At 40.2% G+C, this 19,448-nt stretch overlaps 1 protein-coding gene across 6 annotated transcripts in view; it reads right to left on the minus strand.

Moving 5' to 3' along the window:
- LMO7 (LIM domain 7) overlaps nt 1-19,448 on the minus strand; it is a 230,389-nt gene that overhangs the window by 40,738 nt on the left and 170,203 nt on the right. For 3 of the 6 annotated variants that reach the window (XM_077297229.1, XM_077297226.1, XM_077297230.1), the window contains exons 7-10: nt 17,091-17,204; nt 10,741-10,933; nt 8,710-8,962; nt 3,066-3,095 (exon numbers count right to left, since the gene is read on the minus strand). In XM_077297229.1, the coding sequence (XP_077153344.1) occupies nt 3,066-3,095; nt 8,710-8,962; nt 10,741-10,933; nt 17,091-17,204 (590 nt within the window). Of the gene's footprint in view, nt 1-3,065; nt 3,096-3,924; nt 4,624-4,805; nt 4,965-6,552; nt 6,817-7,061; nt 7,230-8,709; nt 8,963-10,740; nt 10,934-17,090; nt 17,205-19,448 lie in introns of all 6 variants that reach the window. The other 3 variants (XM_077297227.1, XM_077297228.1, XM_077297225.1) reach the window with 2 other exon arrangements.

Below are 19,448 nucleotides of genomic sequence, written 5' to 3' on the forward strand. Positions count from 1 at the left end.
CTGATCACCGACACAGCTCTGCTGTGCTCTGATCACCGACACAGCTCTGCTGTGCCCTGATCACCGACACAGCTCTGCTGTGCTCTGATCACCGACACAGCTCTGCTGTGCTCTGATCACCGACACAGCTCTGCTGTGTCTCTGTAATGGCTCTAAAGGAGGCATGCACTGCCATAGAGATGAGTATGTAATTAATGCCATCATACGTAATACACCCCAAAGCAGTAGATGACTATAGGGGTGTGCATTACACTATATGGAAGACTACGGCGAGTGCATTACACTATATGGAAGACCACGGTGACTGCATTACACTATATGGAAGACTACGGCGAGTGCATTACACTGTATGGAAGACAACGGCAAGTGCATTACACTATATGGAAGACTACGGCGAGTGCATTACACTATATGGAAGACTACGGCGAGTGCTTTACACTACATGGAAGACTACGGCGATTGCATTAATTACACTATATAGAAGACTACGGCGATTGCATTCCACTATATGGAGGATTATGGCGAGCGCATGATACTATATGGAGGATTATGGCAAGCGCATGATACTATATGGAGGATTATGGCGATCATATGATACTATATGGAGGATTATGGTGAGTGCATGATACTATATGGAGGATTATGGCGAGTGCATTATACTTTATGGAGGACTTTGGGGGTGAATTATACTACATGGAGGACTTTGGGGGTGCATTGCACTTTATGGAGAGTCTTAATATGTTTAGCACAGTCCCTTAGTATATAGTGTGCTCACTTATTGTGTATAGCGCTGTCCTCAGTTACATAGTTTCCTCTTTTATTACATATAATAGCGTCACTTAATACATACCATCCTCTCGTTACATATTGGGCATTCTCCCATTATGAAAAATCCTCTATTGTGATGTACAGTTCTGTTCCTTACATGGCGGGTTTTTTTTACATTTTTGTTAATCACAGCGCCCTCTTTATTACATAGTAGTCTCTTGTTAGCTATAAAATGACTACTGGTGGAGCATGGAGCAACCGATGACCAGGAGTTCAAATTATAATATTTGGGGGTCTATGTGGGAGCCTTTACACTTTATGGAGGGCTATGTAGGGGCGATTATACTGTACGTCAGCAATTATACTGTGTGAAGGTTTGTGTGGGTCCATCATATTGTGTTGGAGCCATAATACAGTTTGGAGGGCTGTGTGGGGGCCATTGTGGGAACCATGATACTGTATGTAGGCCCATTACACTGTATGGAGGGCTGGGTGGAGGATCATACTGCATTGGAGTCACCATACTTTGCCTAATCCCATCATACATGAATACTCCTAAACCAGTGTATCTAATCCCATCATGTGATACACTACACAGAGCCCTGTATCTAGATACACGGGGTCTACCACATGCTGTGATTAGCTACACGGAATGTAACCCACGGTGTGGTTTATTATAGCACGTGATAAACTGGGGTTAGAAACGTGGAATGTAAGATACAGTGAGCAGCACTAACAGAATCAGCGCCGACTGACATCCTTGGTGACCCTGTCTACATCTCAGTATCATTTTGCAGTCACCAACAAAATGGCTCTGCACTGTGATCCTAAACTTCATCCTCTTATCTTTTTACAAAGACCCAGAAGAGGCAGATAGGAGTGATGTCACACATGTGAGCTGATCCCGTCCACATTTACAGCAGTCATAATGTGAGCTGGTTGTACGCTAGGTTTTCATGGATTTCAGCAGCTGCTCCCCCTTGTGTTTAAAAGTATAAAATATCAAACTTTTTTAATTTTTTTTTAAATTTTATTACATTAAAAACAAAATTATATTTAAAAAAATGAATACATTTGTTGAAAAATGTATTTTATATGGCACCTTCCCTTTAATGAGAAAGTTTCGTTTTTTTAATTAATAAAACATTACTGAAGCAATCTTACCCTTTGATTAGCACATTCTAGATCTAAGGATCATTTTTTATGGGGTAAGGGTTTGCCAGAATGGAGGACAAACATTTGTAAATTGATGACCTTGTTCTACATTTCACAAACTATTTCACGACCATCTCTCAACTGCCGCCAGGACAAATACCAATTAATGTGGTGTTATCTCAAACACTCCAGATCAATAGAAAGTAGTGTGTCTGGATGAGACTTTGAAACATCTTCACTCATTATCTGCTGTCATTGACAGTAAGGCAGCAATGCAAAATTAGTTATTGATATGATATATATATATATATATATATATATATATATATATATATATATATATATATATATAGAGAGAGAGAGAGAGAGAGAGAGAGAGAGAGAGAGAGAGAGAGAGAGAGAGAGAGAGAGAGAGAGAGAGAGAGAGAGAGAGAGAGAGAGAGAGAGAGAGAGATAGAGAGAGATATATATAGAGAGAGATATATAGAGATATATATATAGAGATATAGAGATATATATATAGAGAGATATAGAGATATATATATATAGAGATATAGAGAGAGATATATATACATAGAGAGATATATATATATATATATATATATATATATATAGATATATAGATAGATAGATATATAGATATATATAGATAGATATATATATATATATATATATATATATATATATATATATATATATATATATATATATATATATATATATATATATATATATATATTAGGACATTTGTTTTTAATCTAATCTATGTGCAGTGACTACCGTTACTACTGAGCTTATGTCGGGATTTCATAGAACCTCTTCAAACTGTAAAGGTTAAAATGTAGACAAACTGAACACAGAGTACTTTGCTTTCCACTTCCTATTTATTTTAGCCGTCACAGCAACATTCATTGTTACAGCCAAAACAAACAGCCAAGTAAGCCAAGTCAGGAAACCTCTTCTGAGAGGGCATTCCATTAATACTTTCATGCGCAGCACTTGGAAGCAGCATCATGCACATGTCTGAAACATTGCATTGATAAGTAGTAGCTGCTTGAAGCATGCTGAAATATTAGTAGATAAACTATACGAGGCCTACACAAATGAGAAGGGATAGAAAACCAAGCAAGTCATAAACTTACCCTGTTTCCACACACAGTTTTTCCCGCAGTCTGAGAAACCAGAAAGAAAATGATTTGCACATTTTCTGTTACTGTCATAAATTAGAAACCAAATGCATCCAATGCATAGTTTATATTCAAGGAATGAGAGTATTAGAGTATGCTCACACGGTCAGGAATTGGCAGTGCTTTGGGCACAGCACAAATCTGCTGAAAAGTGCAGCTTTTAAAGTGCAGGATTACAAATGATAAAAGTATGGTACAAATGAATGTCCTATATACAACATATTTCTCTCACATATAACAAGTGTTTGTGAAAATTGCATTATCATAGAACTTTCAGATCCCCACAAAGTTGTTCTATGATAATGCAATTTTCAAAAAACACTTGCTGGTTATATGTGGGGAGAAATATGCTGTAGATAAGACATTCAGTTATACCATACTTTTATCATTTGTAATCCTGCACTTTAAAAACAATGCTATATCAAAGATATGAAAGTAAAATGAGGCTTTTCATGTCATATCTGCAAACAATGCACAATCTACATTGCTGTTTAATACGATGAGCTAGACAAAGCTCTCAAATTGTGAAAGAACAAGAAATTGTCTCTGTCTACAGAATTATTATTTGCAAAAGCCTGTGTGAAGCTAGAAAAAAATGTGAATCTTCTCCCTGGAAAAGCTGCACCCTTTCCAAATAGAGTACTTTCAGTCAGTGGTCTCCAATCTGTTATTCACTAGCTGCTGCAAAACTATAATTGTAGACTGGGACAGCTGGAGAGCCATAGGTTAAGGTACACAGATTAAAGCCAACACAATCAATACATATGATTTTTTTACGATTCAAAGCTTGCATGCAACCAGCACACAGTCTAACCTTTCCACCATAAGCCGTTTTTTATGCCTTATTTTGCTGGCCTCTCTTATCGACTCCCACTTTTTGAGATCTTCTTCAGTGCATGGACCAGATATAAAATGCTGTGGCTTTGAATCATTTGAACATTGAGATAAATTCACTTTTCTTGTCAGCATGTCATCTTTCTTTACGTTATCTGAAGGACTGAGCACTCTTCCTTGATTATCGGTCTTTTTGGATTCTGGTTGCTTTTTCACTAAACAAAGAAATTTTGATTGTACATCTTCTGGAAGAGACCAAGGATCTGGAAAGGGAACTGCATTGTAATTGTCGGGCGCACCAGACACATGGACTTCTTTTGGTTCAGAGTGAGGTCTTCGGACAATCATGTCATCTTTTACCAAATCTGGGAGCTGGTCTGACTCTTCTTTAGACTGTAGGACAATGTCTTTCTCGATTTCCAGGACTTGTGCTAAAGGTGTTCCAAGGTTAACCACTTGGTTGAGGTGAAAAGCTCCAGTCTTTCGTGCAAACAAGTCATCATTTTGAAGATCTGGCAATGTACATATGCTATGATCCATAGGTGAACTATTTTGTGCACTTGAAGTCTCAAGAGAAAGCGTGAGTCTAGGACCAGATGCAGGATCAATTTTTACTTTGTTTTCGGAAGAAAGCAACTCAGAAGTAATTTTCTGGAGAGCTTGGAGTATTAAAAATTTACTGAAATATCCAAAAATCAAAAACAGAAAGGTTTACAAATTTAAATAGCTTTGACTTTTTACATTAAAACAACTAAAATTAATACAAAAAAAAATCTATTGCATGCACAGAAAATGAAAATTCTCCTCTTGTATTTTAACACAACACGCAACATGAATCAACCAAATCATGCCAGCAGTAACCTTGGTTTTTCCAATGTGTCCACTGTTTTTTTCTCCTCTCTGCTGCTCAAACTTGTGCCCAAATCTTTAGGACTTTCCTTTTTCAAATTTTGATCACTCTTCAGCTCAAATATAGAGGCGAGATCAGATGTCCACGGACAGTCCCCTCCAGCTCGTTTACTGTACAGCCATTATAGAAAACATGAAATGAGATATTTCACCGTCCCAATTACAGGGTGTGCATGAAAGACCTTCGGCATTATACCAATATATTGCTTAGTCTTTTAATTTGTGTAAATAATCAATGTATTGACTTTGATGCATGCAAGTCTCCTTTGCTTTGACAGCAATAAGGGATCAGCCTATGAGTCTTACAATATACACTGTTCTACATTTATAAATTGTGTGAACTTTAGCTTTGGTTATAGGTTTCATTTACATAAACTACTTAAAGAAAACCTGTCACCCCCAAAATCGAAGATGAGCTAAGCCCACCAGTATCAGGGGCTTATCTACAGGATTCTGTAATGCTGTAGATAAGCCCCCAATGTATCCTGAAAGATCTGCCTTGTTGAGGGCAGAGCAAAGTACTGCAGCGCGCAGGCGCCGGGCCTCTCTGACCTTTCCCGGCGCCTGCGCACTGCAGTACTTTGCTCTGCCCTCAACAGGTCAGACAAAGTACACCTGCGCTGGAGCCGCAGCGTGAAGACAAGAAGAGGACGTCATGGTAAGAAGATGGAAGGCCCCTACCGGGACGCCCATCGTATCGGACCGCCCCCCAGGTGAGTATAATTAACCTCTTTCTCATCTTTCAGGATACATCGGGGGCTTATTACATTACAGAATGCTGTAGATAAGCCCTGATGCCGGTGGGCTTAGCTCATCTTTGATTTTGGGGGTGACAGGTTCCCTTTAAAATTCTAAAGTGTTTTAATGAATTTAACCCACTTGGAAACCCCAAACCAGGTTCCACATACAGTTCACTGCAGAGGCAAAACCTATCTGGTCATGGAAAAATAAAACACTACTTCCAAAAGCCTTCTAAAGCAAAAAAAATGGTTGCCGCCTTGTTTTCTTTTGTAAACTTCATAAAAACATAATTTAGCAAATGTGGTGTTTAGAACCCAGAGGTAGGGTGATGCCACTATATTAACAGTATAGCTGTACTCAACAGACCTATTAACTTTTTGGTTCTGTTTGATAAATGGATCACCCTATATACAATTGTCATCCCCACACTATTTTGCTCTCCAGGAGGCACCGAAGAGTAAGAAAAGGGTGATATGGCCTTACTGATATACCATTTCATATACTTGTTTGCTAGTTCATGCACATTGCACTTTTGAGTTTTTGTTGTGTGATCTATTGTTGTTAGATTAATCCCATTAAAATTTTAATTTTTTAACTCCCATATTGCTACTATCAATTGATTTTCTGCTGGGTTACCACATCTTTTGCTATCTGTAAAGAAAAGATAAACCTCTCACTTTTCTCAAACTGTCGACAACAGAATTCCAATAAGCAACTGATCAATGAGGAATATTGACATTAATTGGCATTGTTTTGATTACCGATGTTGTTATGGTTTGAAAAAAGTGCAATGAATGAATGTGAATATCTTTTTAAATAATCATTATTTTAACATATTAGACATAAGTAACAATGCAGTTATGGGGGGGGGATATCTCTTGCACAGGTATCTCATTGCTCATGCTTGTGACTTGTGATAAGTAAAGCACAAAATGATATTGATGAAAAGGAGACAAACCTGAATCCCTGAAATTCATTGTACCATGGTTTATGTTGAGTCTTTGTCCACACAACATTCTGAAATCGATCTTTATTTTTAGCAGAGGCAAGCTTTAACACTGGTGACGGTAAACTGACTTTTCTAGCAAAGAGATCATCCTTGATAATATTCGGAACATCTCTAGAAGATTCTTCATCCTCATCTGAAGAAAACGCAGCATAATCTAAAAGGTCCTTCATTGCAACTTGATCTAATGTCTCCACTTCTGATTCTTGATTTTGGCTAATATACAAAATGGCCAATAAATTAGCCATATCTTCATGAAAATTGCAGAATTGTCAGCATGCTTTTTTTTTTTTTTTTTAAACCAGTCAGGTAGCATACATTTTTTTTTAGTTTGTCTTATCAAAAAACAAACCACTTCACACAACTCAGCATGGTTAATTCATAAAGATGTAATAATAAAATCGGCTATGTACACACATTAACACGTTTTCATCAGGACAAATCAGCCTCATGCTTCTGACCTGCTATCTCCTTCTTGAGATGTAGGAGAAACAAGGGTTACATTTTTCAATGTTTTCTCCACATGAGATTGTACAGAAACGGACTGTTTACTGTTCATGTGAAATTTCCTTTTTGCTAAATCATCAAGCACCAAATCCGGTAACTTCCCATCATCTTCTGAATCTGAACTGCTTGGAAGAGTGTTAAGGAGGAGATGAAAGAAAATCTCTCAAACCAGCGATGTGAATAGGTCCAGACCTGCGAATGCTGTGTTAAGCTGAAGGATGTTACAATAAAATGTGCACACATTTCCAGAAGAAGCGAGAATGGATTCTTTATTACCTAGTTTGACTGCCTTAATTAGATGACACCACAATGCGGCTTGCATCAATTCTACATTTTATTTCAATGTTTCTATTGTCAAAGTCTGAAACAATGTAATTGAAAAAAAAACTCCTAAGTGGTTTCCAGTAATATTCTAGTAATGTCTAAATCATGCAGCCTTCATATAATTATAGGGAGTCTGTCAACCTGTCACCTAAAAAAACTCTATTAACCTGCAAATATGGGGTTAATCTTCAGATTAATAGCATTATAAACCTACCCAGTGCCAGGACTTAGACCCACGCGGCTGGGAGGAAATTAACTTTATCCCACCCCTGGCAGTGTTCCGGTCCCAGTCATGGGGCGGTGACGGTTCAGTCACTGTTCTGTGTATAGAGAGCTGCAGCTGTATTTGTGCCCCCACACTGACTGACAGCTGCACAGCCTTAGCGTCAGCTGTCAGTCAGTGCCGGCAGCTTAGTTACAGCTGCCGCTCTCTATACACAGAGAGGTAACTGAACCGGCTTGGGCTCCACCTCGGTGACAGAAACCTCAGCGTTACCGGGATAAATTAAGTTAATTTTCTCCCCAAAACATGGCAGGTTCCCAATGCTGTTAACATGCACACGATTGCTGCACGCAATCTCCTCCCTGGCGCCTTTCTTCTGATGCTACTCGCTACACTAATACAACCAGAAATGCAGTGAGCTGCGTTAGAAGAAAGATGGCAGGGAGAAGAAAGATGGCAGGGAGGAGAACGCTGGCAGGGAGGAGAAAGCTGGCAGGGAGGAAAACGCTGGCAGCATTCAGCCAATACTCTCTCTGGTGGCGAGCGATGTCAATAAGAAGTAGGGGAAGCCTTCAATACGCAAATAAGGAAGCACAATGGTGCCCCAAACTCTGGTCAAACCAAGGGGGCATCAAGGGTTCATTTGCATATGAATTAAAATTTATTTTCTCAGGCACTGCACTAGTAACAGGTACAGTGCTAGTATGGTTGTTATAGGACTATGCCCCCTACTACATTGTATAGACCATAGGAAATGCATGTCGGGGGTGACCGTCGCCCTTTAAATGACTTACAAAAAAAGGCTTTATTAAAAATTGTGTCAGGCCTCCAATGTTTCCTATTATAAAACACTAATGTGAGATTTACATCACCCAGTAAATTTCCACTTCATCCACACGGTCTACATGCTTTACCAGCCTATGTAAAACTTTAAATTAAACCTGTTTAGTAGGACTTTTTTTTTTTATTAAAGCTAGGAGGTTATCTTGTTACTGTAACCTTAAGAAGAGAGCAAACTTGTCTTTTGATCTTATTCATCACTAATCCATTCCTACCTGGAAAATGTTCCATCAGATTCTGTGTAGACAGGACTAGCCCAGCTCTTCCTGTTGTCCTCATTTCTATGCACTCGCGTCTTCCTTAAAGGTGCTGGCATATAATTTATCTGCTTTGATCTAGCTGGAAGGAACTGATTGAAGTTAGCTGGTTTGGGCTCCAACGCAGAAGTCCTTCTGAAGGACATGTCATTTTTGGTTGATTCCCCTTGCATCTTGTAGGTTAGTTCAGACTCCGTGTCACTTTCTCCACCTGTAAAATAAAATAGGAGAATAACAGTGTCTCTGCAACCATCTTGAGCCACTGACCAGAAAACAATGAAAGCCATTACATACATTATGCATGATTAGGTTAATCAAGACTATGGCAAACTTCTGCTGTATGTTACAAATTCTAACTAATTTAGGCACAACTTTAATTCTATTTTGCTTTTTTCAAACAGCATGCAATTAGCACAAGTGTCAATTTTTAAGATCATTGCAATGTATGCGATATTTAATGACATGACGGGTATGTTTAGTTACAGTATAAAGCAAAAAATAAATAAATGATAACAGACCATTATGCACAATGAACTTAGAAAATATACCATGCCTAAAAGTCAAGTTTGTAAAAACATAGCTGCAGCAGATATTGTCTGTGTGACTAATATTCAAGTTCATCTGGTTAAAAAAAAAAAAAAAAAATGTTTTTACAAAATGTATGTAGCATCCACTAAGTTGCTTGTGTTCTATAATTACATATGGTTTCATTATTAACTCTCATTCAGGCATATGTCAATGTTAACATGGCTGAGGGACATTCAAGACATACAACGTCACAGCACATTCAGAAGGAAGTCATTCTAAATCTGGTGAAGAATGTCAAATGCATTCTGCACTTATAAATCCAAAAGAGGATTTGTCGTATTTAAGTCATTCAGTAGTTATGAAGAGGAAGTACAAGTCAGACACAAAGGACTACACAATAGTCCCTTTCAGTCCACCCAATCCTTAAAGTATTCTCAACTTTGGAAACTACCTTTATTGATAGGGGTCCGACCTCTGGGCCCACCACATCTCTCGAACTAGAGTTCGACCATGCACACTACATCCATTCTTATGAAAGTGCCAAAGACAAGCCTAGCACAGTGTTAAACTGTCTCCAGCCACCACATTAAAAAAGAAAAGGAGCGACAGTGTGCATGATTGACTACTGCTTCATACTGCTCTTCCAAGCCCGGTCTCTGACAATCATTTGGGATCCCTTGAGTCAGACCTGCAGTGATCGGGAAGTTGCACCCTAACCAGTACATTGGGGATCATTTTAAAATGATAGAATACCCCTTTTGACATAATGTTGAAAGCACTGGTCTAGTCATGCTTTGACACGTCTCAATCAAAATCAACAGTTTACATAAAACAAAATTAAACACTGTGAAACCGAATATGTAAAGAGCAAATAAACATACTTATTGTTAAAAATCTAAAAAAAATGTAATGATAAAAAAAATAGAGATACAATTTTCGTAAACATCCCCATGTTGTTTTAATTCAGTAATAATGGTATGAAAAAGGAATAGCTTACTGATCACTGGAGGTCAAATCATTGAGACCCACAAATTCCCGAGAATGGAGCTCTGCAAAGCCACATCTGAATGGAGCGAAGGTAAGAGCGTGCACACCTCTGCTAAATAGTCTAGTTGACTGTAGGTCAAACAGTACAGGGTTCCCAGCAGTTGTATCTTTATGGAACAGCAATTTATCTACTAACCAACGATGGGGAATAACTTACAATCTTTGTGCAATACCTTTCAACAAGTTCCTGAAACATAATAGGGTATGCTGTGGCTTTAACAAGCTGCAACAAGCAAAATAAAACAAAAATACATATGAAAAAATTCACTTTCCAAATGTAAGGAGTGAATAAATTTCTCAAAAGTACCTAAAGGAAGGAAACCCACTGGTGTGAATCAGGCCTAAAACATGGTGTATAAAATATAATGTTTCAAACACTGCCTAAGCTGCAAAAAAGAGCAAAAAGCACCTTACCCTCACTGCTTCCTTTCAAAGTCGTGTCTGAAGAAAAGCTGGTATATGACTTGGAGCCAAAGGAGTCCAAGCTGTCCCAAGAATCGTCTCTTTTGTGAACAGGAAATAGATTTTCTCCTTTCTCGCTATACCACAAGTCACCACAACCGCTATCTCTCCCACTTCTCTTTAAACTGCTGGATTCTTCTAGTACCTATAATTTGCCAGCAAAAAAGATATATGTTAGGAATAAAACAGTCATGGATCCACACAACTTTCTAGGTCCTGCCTCACATATCGAGAATATATTTTGACTGAACATCTAAATACTGTGCACATGATATGTTTACAATTCCTTCACTGCTCACGCGGTATTGAAAGGGAAACCATTGTTTTTACTGGAAAATGCCAGTAACAAAATGTAAAATAAGGAGTGTCAAACTTCTCTTCAGCTTCTAGTACTGCTAGAGAAATGAACTCAAACTTAAAAACTCCACGCCAATTGACATTCTGTAGATTTCGACTGCTCCTTCAAAGACCGGACACAGCTTCAATTTCCCAAATTGCTACTTTTACTTAATAGAGACCAGTTGTGGCTCAAGAATGGGTAAACATGGCATGGATTCTTTGCACCTGCAAATTCAGCTTTCGATATAACTCGGAATTCACGATGATATATTTGTTTTGATCAATGCAAGAAAACTTTAAACTTTATATTTTGGTCCCTTTGTTAAGAATGATTCAGAACTTAATACATTTAAAGCCTAGCAAATAGAAACTGTGCTTATAATTGACTTGTAATGTAGGATTCTTACTCAACCTTTAGGGTACCGTCACACTAAGCGACGCTGCAGCGATAGCGACAGCAATGCCGATCGCTGCAGCGTCGCTGTGTGGTCGCTGGAGAGCTGTCACACAGACCGCTCTCCAGCGACCAGCGATGCCGAGGTCCCCGGGTAACCAGGGTAAACATCGGGTTGCTAAGCGCAGGGCCGCGCTTAGTAACCCGATGTTTACCCTGGTTACCAGCGTAAAAGTTAAAAAAACAAACAGTACATGCTCACCTGCGCGTCCCCCGGCCTCTGCATCCTGACGCTGACTGAGCTCCGGCCCTAACAGCAGAGCGGTGACGTCACCGCTGTTGCTTTCACTTTCAGTTTAGGGCCGGCGCTTTAGTGTCAGGAAGCAGAGGCTGGGGGACGCGCAGGTGAGTATGTACTGTTTGTTTTTTTAACTTTTACGCTGGTAACCAGGGTAAACATCGGGTTACTAAGCGCGGCCCTGCGCTTAGTAACCCGATGTTTACCCTGGTTACCAGTGTAAAATATCGCTGGTATCGTCGCTTTTGCTGTCAAACACGGCGATACACGGCGACCTAGCGACCAAATAATGTGCAGACCTTCTAGCAGCGACCAGCAATTTCACAGCGGGATCCAGATCGCTGCTGCGTGTCAAATACAGCGATATCGCCATCCAGGTCGCTGCAACGTCACGGATTGCTGGCGATATCGCCTAGTGTGACGGTACCTTTACACTTGATAGTAGTAAAGATAAGTCAGGGTTTCATGACCTCAAATTGCCACACCTAGAGATTTCTTTCTGACATGTTTGATGCAATACAGAAATCTATTTTCTTGTTCTTTAAGATTTACTTTCACGCAAGTTATTTTCCTTATACCTTGCAGATTTATTTTTTAATGAGTATGCATGCCTAGGTATTAGCCTCGGTACACAGGAAACAGCGTCTCTGGAACATTAGGAAAACATTGTCTATTTCTGATCTAAAGTAATTTGACAATTGCAAAAGAACATGTAGTATTAAGAAATTGGAATTTGTGTGTTTATTCAGTCTTTCTCAAATCCATTGCAAGTATTCCTATTTAGCAGTACAACATTTCTTAACCTCTTAGTGACCAACCCAATTTTGTCCTTAATGACCAAGCCAGTTTTTACAATTCTGACCACTGTCACTTTATGAGGTTATAGCTCTGGCACACTTCAACAGATCCCACTGATTCGGAGATTGTTTTTTCGTGACATATTGTACTTCATGTCAGTGGTAACATTTCTTCGATATGACTTGCGTTTATTTACGTAAAAAAATGAAATATGGCAATTTTCAAACTTCATTTTTGTGCCCTTAAATCAGAGAGTCATATCACAAAAAATAGTTAATAACTAACATTTCGCACATGTCTTCTTTACTTTAGCACAATTTTGGAAACATTTTTTTTTTTTTTTTTTTGTTAGGACGCTATAAGGGTTAAAAGTTGACTAGCGATTTCTCATTTTTCTCAATTTTTCCAACTAAATTTACAAAACCATTTTTTTTTAGGGACCAACTCACATTTGAAGTGAGTTTGGAGGGTCAATACAACAGAAAATATCCAAAGTGACACCATTCTAAAAACTGTATCCCTCAAGGTGCGCAAAACTACATTCAAGAAGTTTATTATCCCTTCAGGTGCTTCACGAGAACTAAAGCAATGTGAAAGGAAGAAATGAACATTTTACTTTTTTCACAAAAAATTTACATTCGAACAAACTTTATTTTCACAAGGAGAAAATGGACCACAAAATTTGTTGTACAATTTCTCCCGAGCACTGTTTTGGCATGTGGCAGGGCTCAGAAGGGAGGGAGCACCGATTGACTTTTTGAATGAAAAAACGGCTGGAATCAATGGTGGGCATCATGTTGCGTTTGGAGACCCCTGATATAACTTAACAGCTGAAACCCCCCAATTCTATTTCCAACCCTAACATAGCCCTAGCCCCAACCCTAACCCCAGCCCAGACCCTAATCCCAGACCCTAACCCCAACCCTAAAGGAAAAAAATATTTTAAAAAATATATTATTTTTATCTAACTAAGGGGGTGATTAAGGGGGGTTTGATTTACTATTTTTTGTTATTTTGATCACTGATAGGGTCACAGCCAGCAGATCTCGGAGAGCATGCACCCGCCATTTTCTTCCTGGAAGAAGAAGACGACGCCGGGGGGGCTCAGGGGAACCCACTTCTCTCTCTTCTGATGTGCTAGATCAGATCAGATCAGAGGAGAGAGAAATAAATGGGAAATTGTACTTATTTTTGTTGTTGCAACATTGGGGGATGGTAAAACCCGACCCGAATCATGTTCTCTGGGGTCTCGGCTATCGGGGGTAGCTGGGGACACATTTTCGGACACTGGGGGGTGCTATACATGCATTTCTCATCAATCTCGTAGAGACACAGCTGACCGCACCACCGCTTCTTGTGATAGCCGAGCCTGCTCACCTGCAGTGGAAGCTAGCTGCCGGATCCCGGGTGCTATAGCCGAAGACACATGCTGAACATTCCAATGACAAAGAACAAAAAGGCAGCACTCACCGATCCTCCGAGTCAGGTAACTTTATTAGCTCACAGTAACATCTTCACGGCCGGGGGTGTTAAAAGTGCAGAGTGCGCAAAGCCAGACGACGGCCGTTTCGCGCCTGTCGGGCGCTTCTACGGGTCAGTGAGTGAACGGCCATGGTGCTGAGGGAAGTAGGTGTACGGTGTGAAACTCCTCCTCCCAACCACTCCCCCCAAACACACCCATGGCACTCCACTCCTTGACAAAATACATAAAAACATGTTAAAAACAATAATGTTAACCAAACACTGAATACAATACATCTTGACCATGTTAAACAGCCTTTTCTGTTAATATATAAGTAAGCACGAGCTTCCTTTTTTCTCTTGTTTCTATGGAAGTACTTAAACAATTGAACCTTGCTAAATTGTAACTCCTACTTACTGCAACAGGTACCCAGATTGATTGGTCACATTCGTGACACGCATGGGGGAGACCCCAACATTTTGACGCTTGCAGGGATCGAGAGGGTGACATTACCCGTAAGAGGGGGGAATTTGCACAACAAGCTGTTAAAGAGAGAAGCAAGATGGATTATGCAGACTAGGGCAATGGGCCTGTCAGGGTTCAACGACAGAGTCGATATGTCAATATTTTTATAGGTGGCGGACAACCATATTGTTATTTGTAAGTAGTAATTCGAAGTAGAGTAATAAACTGTCCGTAAACGGTCCTATATGCCAAGTCAAAATAGTAGAGTGGCCTTAAGGAGAGAAACATGTAAGCCAGTGATCCGGTCCTATCCCCGTATATATCCCCCTGCTGGAGTAAGTAGGAGTTACAATTTAGCAAGGTTCAATTGTTTAAGTACTTCCATAGAAACAAGAGAAAAAAGGAAGCTCGTGCTTACTTAAATATTAACAGAAAAGGCTGTTTAACATGGTCAAGATGTATTATTGTATTCAGCGTTTGGTTAACATTATTGTTTTTAACATGTTTTTATGTATTTTGTCAAGGAGTGGAGTGCCATGGGTGTGTGTGGGGGGAGTGGTTGGGAGGAGGAGTTTCACACCGTACACCTACTTCCCTCAGCACCATGGCCGTTCACTCACTGACCCGTAGAAGTGCCCGACAGGCGCGAAACGGCCGTCGTCTGGCTTTGCGCACTCTGCACTTAACACCCCCGGCCGTGAAGATGTTACTGTGAGCTAATAAAGTTACCTGACTCGGAGGATCGGTGAGTGCTGCCTTTTTGTTCTTCGTCATTGGAACATGCATTTCTCAGCGCCGTTAAAAAGCGGTGCTGAGAAATAAGTACCCTTAACAGCCGTCGTTAAAAGGCGTATCGGCGATCGTTAAGGGGTTAAAATAAGGAGATATTAAAGGGTCCTTAGTATAATAAGTGTTGCACTTCAGCTCTCAAAATAAGGTGTACGGAATTGTGGCCAATAACGGTCATTGCCTTCTGCTTATGGATAAGACTTGAGGACCACAATCCTTATGCAATCCATGTGCACACATGTATTTTTTTTACCTTTGTTGCTTCATGAGAAAAAAGGCAAAATATAACCATTAAAAGCGCTCCGTGAGGTTAACACTTTTCCCTATAGAACCCTATTAATATATTTTTAATATATTTCTTACACGCTATAAAAATATGAAATGTGTTTTGGAGTGGATGGGTACATCAGCAGAGAACTAATTTCTGCTGAGGTAATCAAAAAACAACATTGTTCTGTCATTTTCACTCTCAAGTGTAAAGCGCCTGATCAATCTCCTAAAATCCATTGACCAAAAAATGAAAAAAAAACTTGGTAAATGCTCTCCTTCAGAAAAAACAAAAGGAAAATAAAGTATCTATTTCTGAAATGTATTCCAAAACCTGAGACGCTGTCTACGTTAGGCATGATGATAAAAAAAAAAAAAATGTTAAGTACTTCAAGCAGAATTGGACTTTGACATTGGCGAAATAGATAGAGTCGCTCCCTTCTCACCTAGCACCAACAGTAAATTCCTGGTTGTAATTTAATGATATACAGACAATAAATGTGCTATAAGCGAGCTCAGCGGGTTACTAGGATAGCTTTATTTTTTTTATTAGGACACACAAGTCACCTGATGCATGTATTTCACAATTCATTTGGCAGCTAGAGCTACAAGGCGTTGCAGTCTAGTCATAGTTGTAATGAATAAGGGTACCGTCACACATTGAAATTTCCATCGCTACGACGGTACGATTCGTGACGTTCTAGCGATATCGTTACGATATCGCTGTGTCTGACACGCTACTGCGATCAGACACCCTGCTGAGAATCGTACGTCGTAGCAGATCGTTTGGAACTTTCTTTCGTCGCTTGATCACCCGCTGACATCGCTGGATCGTTGTGTGTGACAGCGATCCAGCGATGTCTTCGCTTGTAACCAGGGTAAACATCGGGTAACTAAGCGCAGGGCCGCGCTTAGTAACCCGATGTTTACCCTGGTTACAAGCGTAAACGTAAAAAAACAAACCGTACATACTCACCCGTCGGTGTCCTTCAGGTCCCTTGCCGTCTGCTTCCTGCTCTGAGTGCCGGCCGGAAAGTGAGAGCAGATCACAGCGGTGCTGCGCTCTGCTCTCACTGTACGGCTGCACTCAGAGCAGGAAGCAGACGGCAAGGGACCTGAAGGACACCGATGGGTGAGTATGTACTGTTTGTTTTTTTACGTTTACGCTGGTAACCAGGGTAAACATCGGGTTACTAAGCGCGGCCCTGCGCTTAGTTACCCGATGTTTACCCTGGTTACCCGGGGACTTCTGCATCGCTCCAGCGCCGTGATTGCAACGTGTGACCGCAGTCTACGACGCTGGAGCGATGATTATACGACGCTGCGACGTCACGAATCGTGCCGTCGCAGCGATGAAAATTTCAATGTGTGACGGTACCCTAAGAAAGGGGCAATTAGTAAAGCATTCAGGATTAATCTTATCAGATAAAATAAAGTGAGGTTATCCAACATTATAAAAAGCTTCATTTCATCTTTTTGGGCTTTCTCACCTTGGTCAGTGTTTGCCCTAGTAATCCTTCAAATGCTTTCAAGTTAAGTTGTGAACCATTATAGTACAGCAGGCCTTGTGCTTTTCTCCCAAGCCAATACAAGGTGATCAAAACCTAAATGAAAAAATTTAATGGTTAGAATAATCATGAGAAGCTTCAGGTTGCATTCACTCATACAACACCAGATGCTTGGAGCTAGTGTAATAATATCCAGAACACCAAGCAACACGCAAAAGGTAATTAAAATTCAGTCCATCCAGAACACCAAGCAACACGCAAAAGGTAATTAAAATTCAGTCCATACACAAGTCCACCTTTGTCACACATCCTGGGTTTTTCAAGATAAAATGTGCACCAATTATAGTCCATGGGCATGTTCACAGGCTATTTTTGCAGACTAAAGGAAGCTTTCTCAAATATATAAAAGCGATAAATTTATTAGTTACAAAAAACACTCATACAAAAAAGACCAATAAAATAGACATGATACAAAAACACATGAACACGTTATCTGTAAATACCCGTGTACAGAACACAAGAGTGTAAAGAAAGACACCAGGATTAATAGAGGAGCGTACCACATAAACCATTAGCTGTACATGTTCTTAATGTGGACCATAACTAAGGTGCTACCAAGCCAAAGTCTCCATGTGTAACTATGAATAAAATACTATGTCTATCACCCTCTGTGTGTCCTATGCCATATGGACACGAGTGGTGAAAGAGCTATAGACCATGCGTTATGTGCACCCTAAGGTCCTAGACACAAAAACCTTGTGGACCGATATATCGGGTTAACATCTAGGGAGTTAAGAGTACGCATTAGAGAGCACGTGCGTGACATTGAGGCTGCGGCAACAGTACAAGATGTGTCATCCCTCAAAACAATACCGAGGCACTTCCGTATGGTACATAATTGCAATCCAAAAAATTTTTTTGTAAGAGGTATAGATGTCATACACACTGGCATTAGAGGGGGGGATGTTAAAAAGCTGTTAGCGCAACGTGAATTGCGATGGATTGTAACTTTGGGAACTATGAAACCGACTGGGCTAAATGAATCCCTGAATTTCGCTGCATTTTTGTAGAATTATCTCCCCATCCAATATATTATTGTTTTTCCCCTTTACCATCCTGTATTTTATTTGTATGTGTTTTTGTGTCTGGTTTTAATCACACTTTTTTTATTTGTTGTTGTCTCACATGATGCAGGTTTTTCCATAGTGAGCAGTGAATATAGCAATATGATTAAGTTCCGCATATGCTACAAGCAGCATAAGATCTATATGGTCACTTGAGAACATAAGATTGGACAATACCATCATATTGGAGAACAATTGCAAAAGTCTGGACCCCCTGTCGCATGGGAGAGCCTCCACCGTATACTTATGTGCCACATATGGATACATTTTTTAGTTCTACATGATGCAGGTGTCTTCCATAGTGAGCAGTGAATACTGCAATATGACTTAGTCCCGTATATGCTACAAGCAGCAAAAGATCTATATGGTTACTTGGAACACAAGATCGGACAATACCACTATATTGGGAGAATTTTTGCAAAAGTTTGGACCCCCTGCTATATGGGAGAACCTCTATCGTTTATTTATGTGTCACACATGTATTTTTTAGTATATGGTCACCTTATATACACCCTGGCCATGGTGCGCACTAACAGTGTTACTGGGGTCGGTCACCCGCTCTCGTCCGGCGGCGCCCATCTGCGCATGGGATCGGGACCTATCGGTGCCTGCTCCTATGTGTGGCTGGGCAGGTCCGGGCGGGGGCGGGGAGATGACTGCAGTGATGTGGGCGTGCGCCGTCCAACACGGCCGGGGGGTGGTTACCATCACATGATGGTCACATGACCGTTGTCAGGACGATATAAGGTCCTGAAAACCATTCTCAATCCACACTATTCCCCTTGATAAAGCAAGTACTTACAGGTAGCGAAACGTGCGTCGGGGTGCGTGCTGGAGCGTCCGCATACCAGGTGAGACCAGCCTCCCATGTGTTCAATATGATAACCGTTTTTTCAGGACCACTAGCGTTTCCAGGGTCCACAAGGTTTTTGTGTCTAGGACCTTAGGGTGCACATAACGCATGGTCTATAGCTCTTTCACCACTCGTGTCCATATGGCATAGGACACACAGAGGGTGATAGACATAGTATTTTATTCATAGTTACACATGGAGACTTTGGCTTGGTAGCACCTTAGTTATGGTCCACATTAAGAACATGTACAGCTAATGGTTTATGTGGTACGCTCCTCTATTAATCCTGGTGTCTTTCTTTACACTCTTGTGTTCTGTACACGGGTATTTACAGATAACGTGTTCATGTGTTTTTGTATCATG

This window comes from Ranitomeya variabilis, chromosome 3 (genome assembly GCF_051348905.1).
Source record: "Ranitomeya variabilis isolate aRanVar5 chromosome 3, aRanVar5.hap1, whole genome shotgun sequence".
NCBI classification, from domain to species: Eukaryota; Metazoa; Chordata; class Amphibia; order Anura; family Dendrobatidae; genus Ranitomeya; species Ranitomeya variabilis.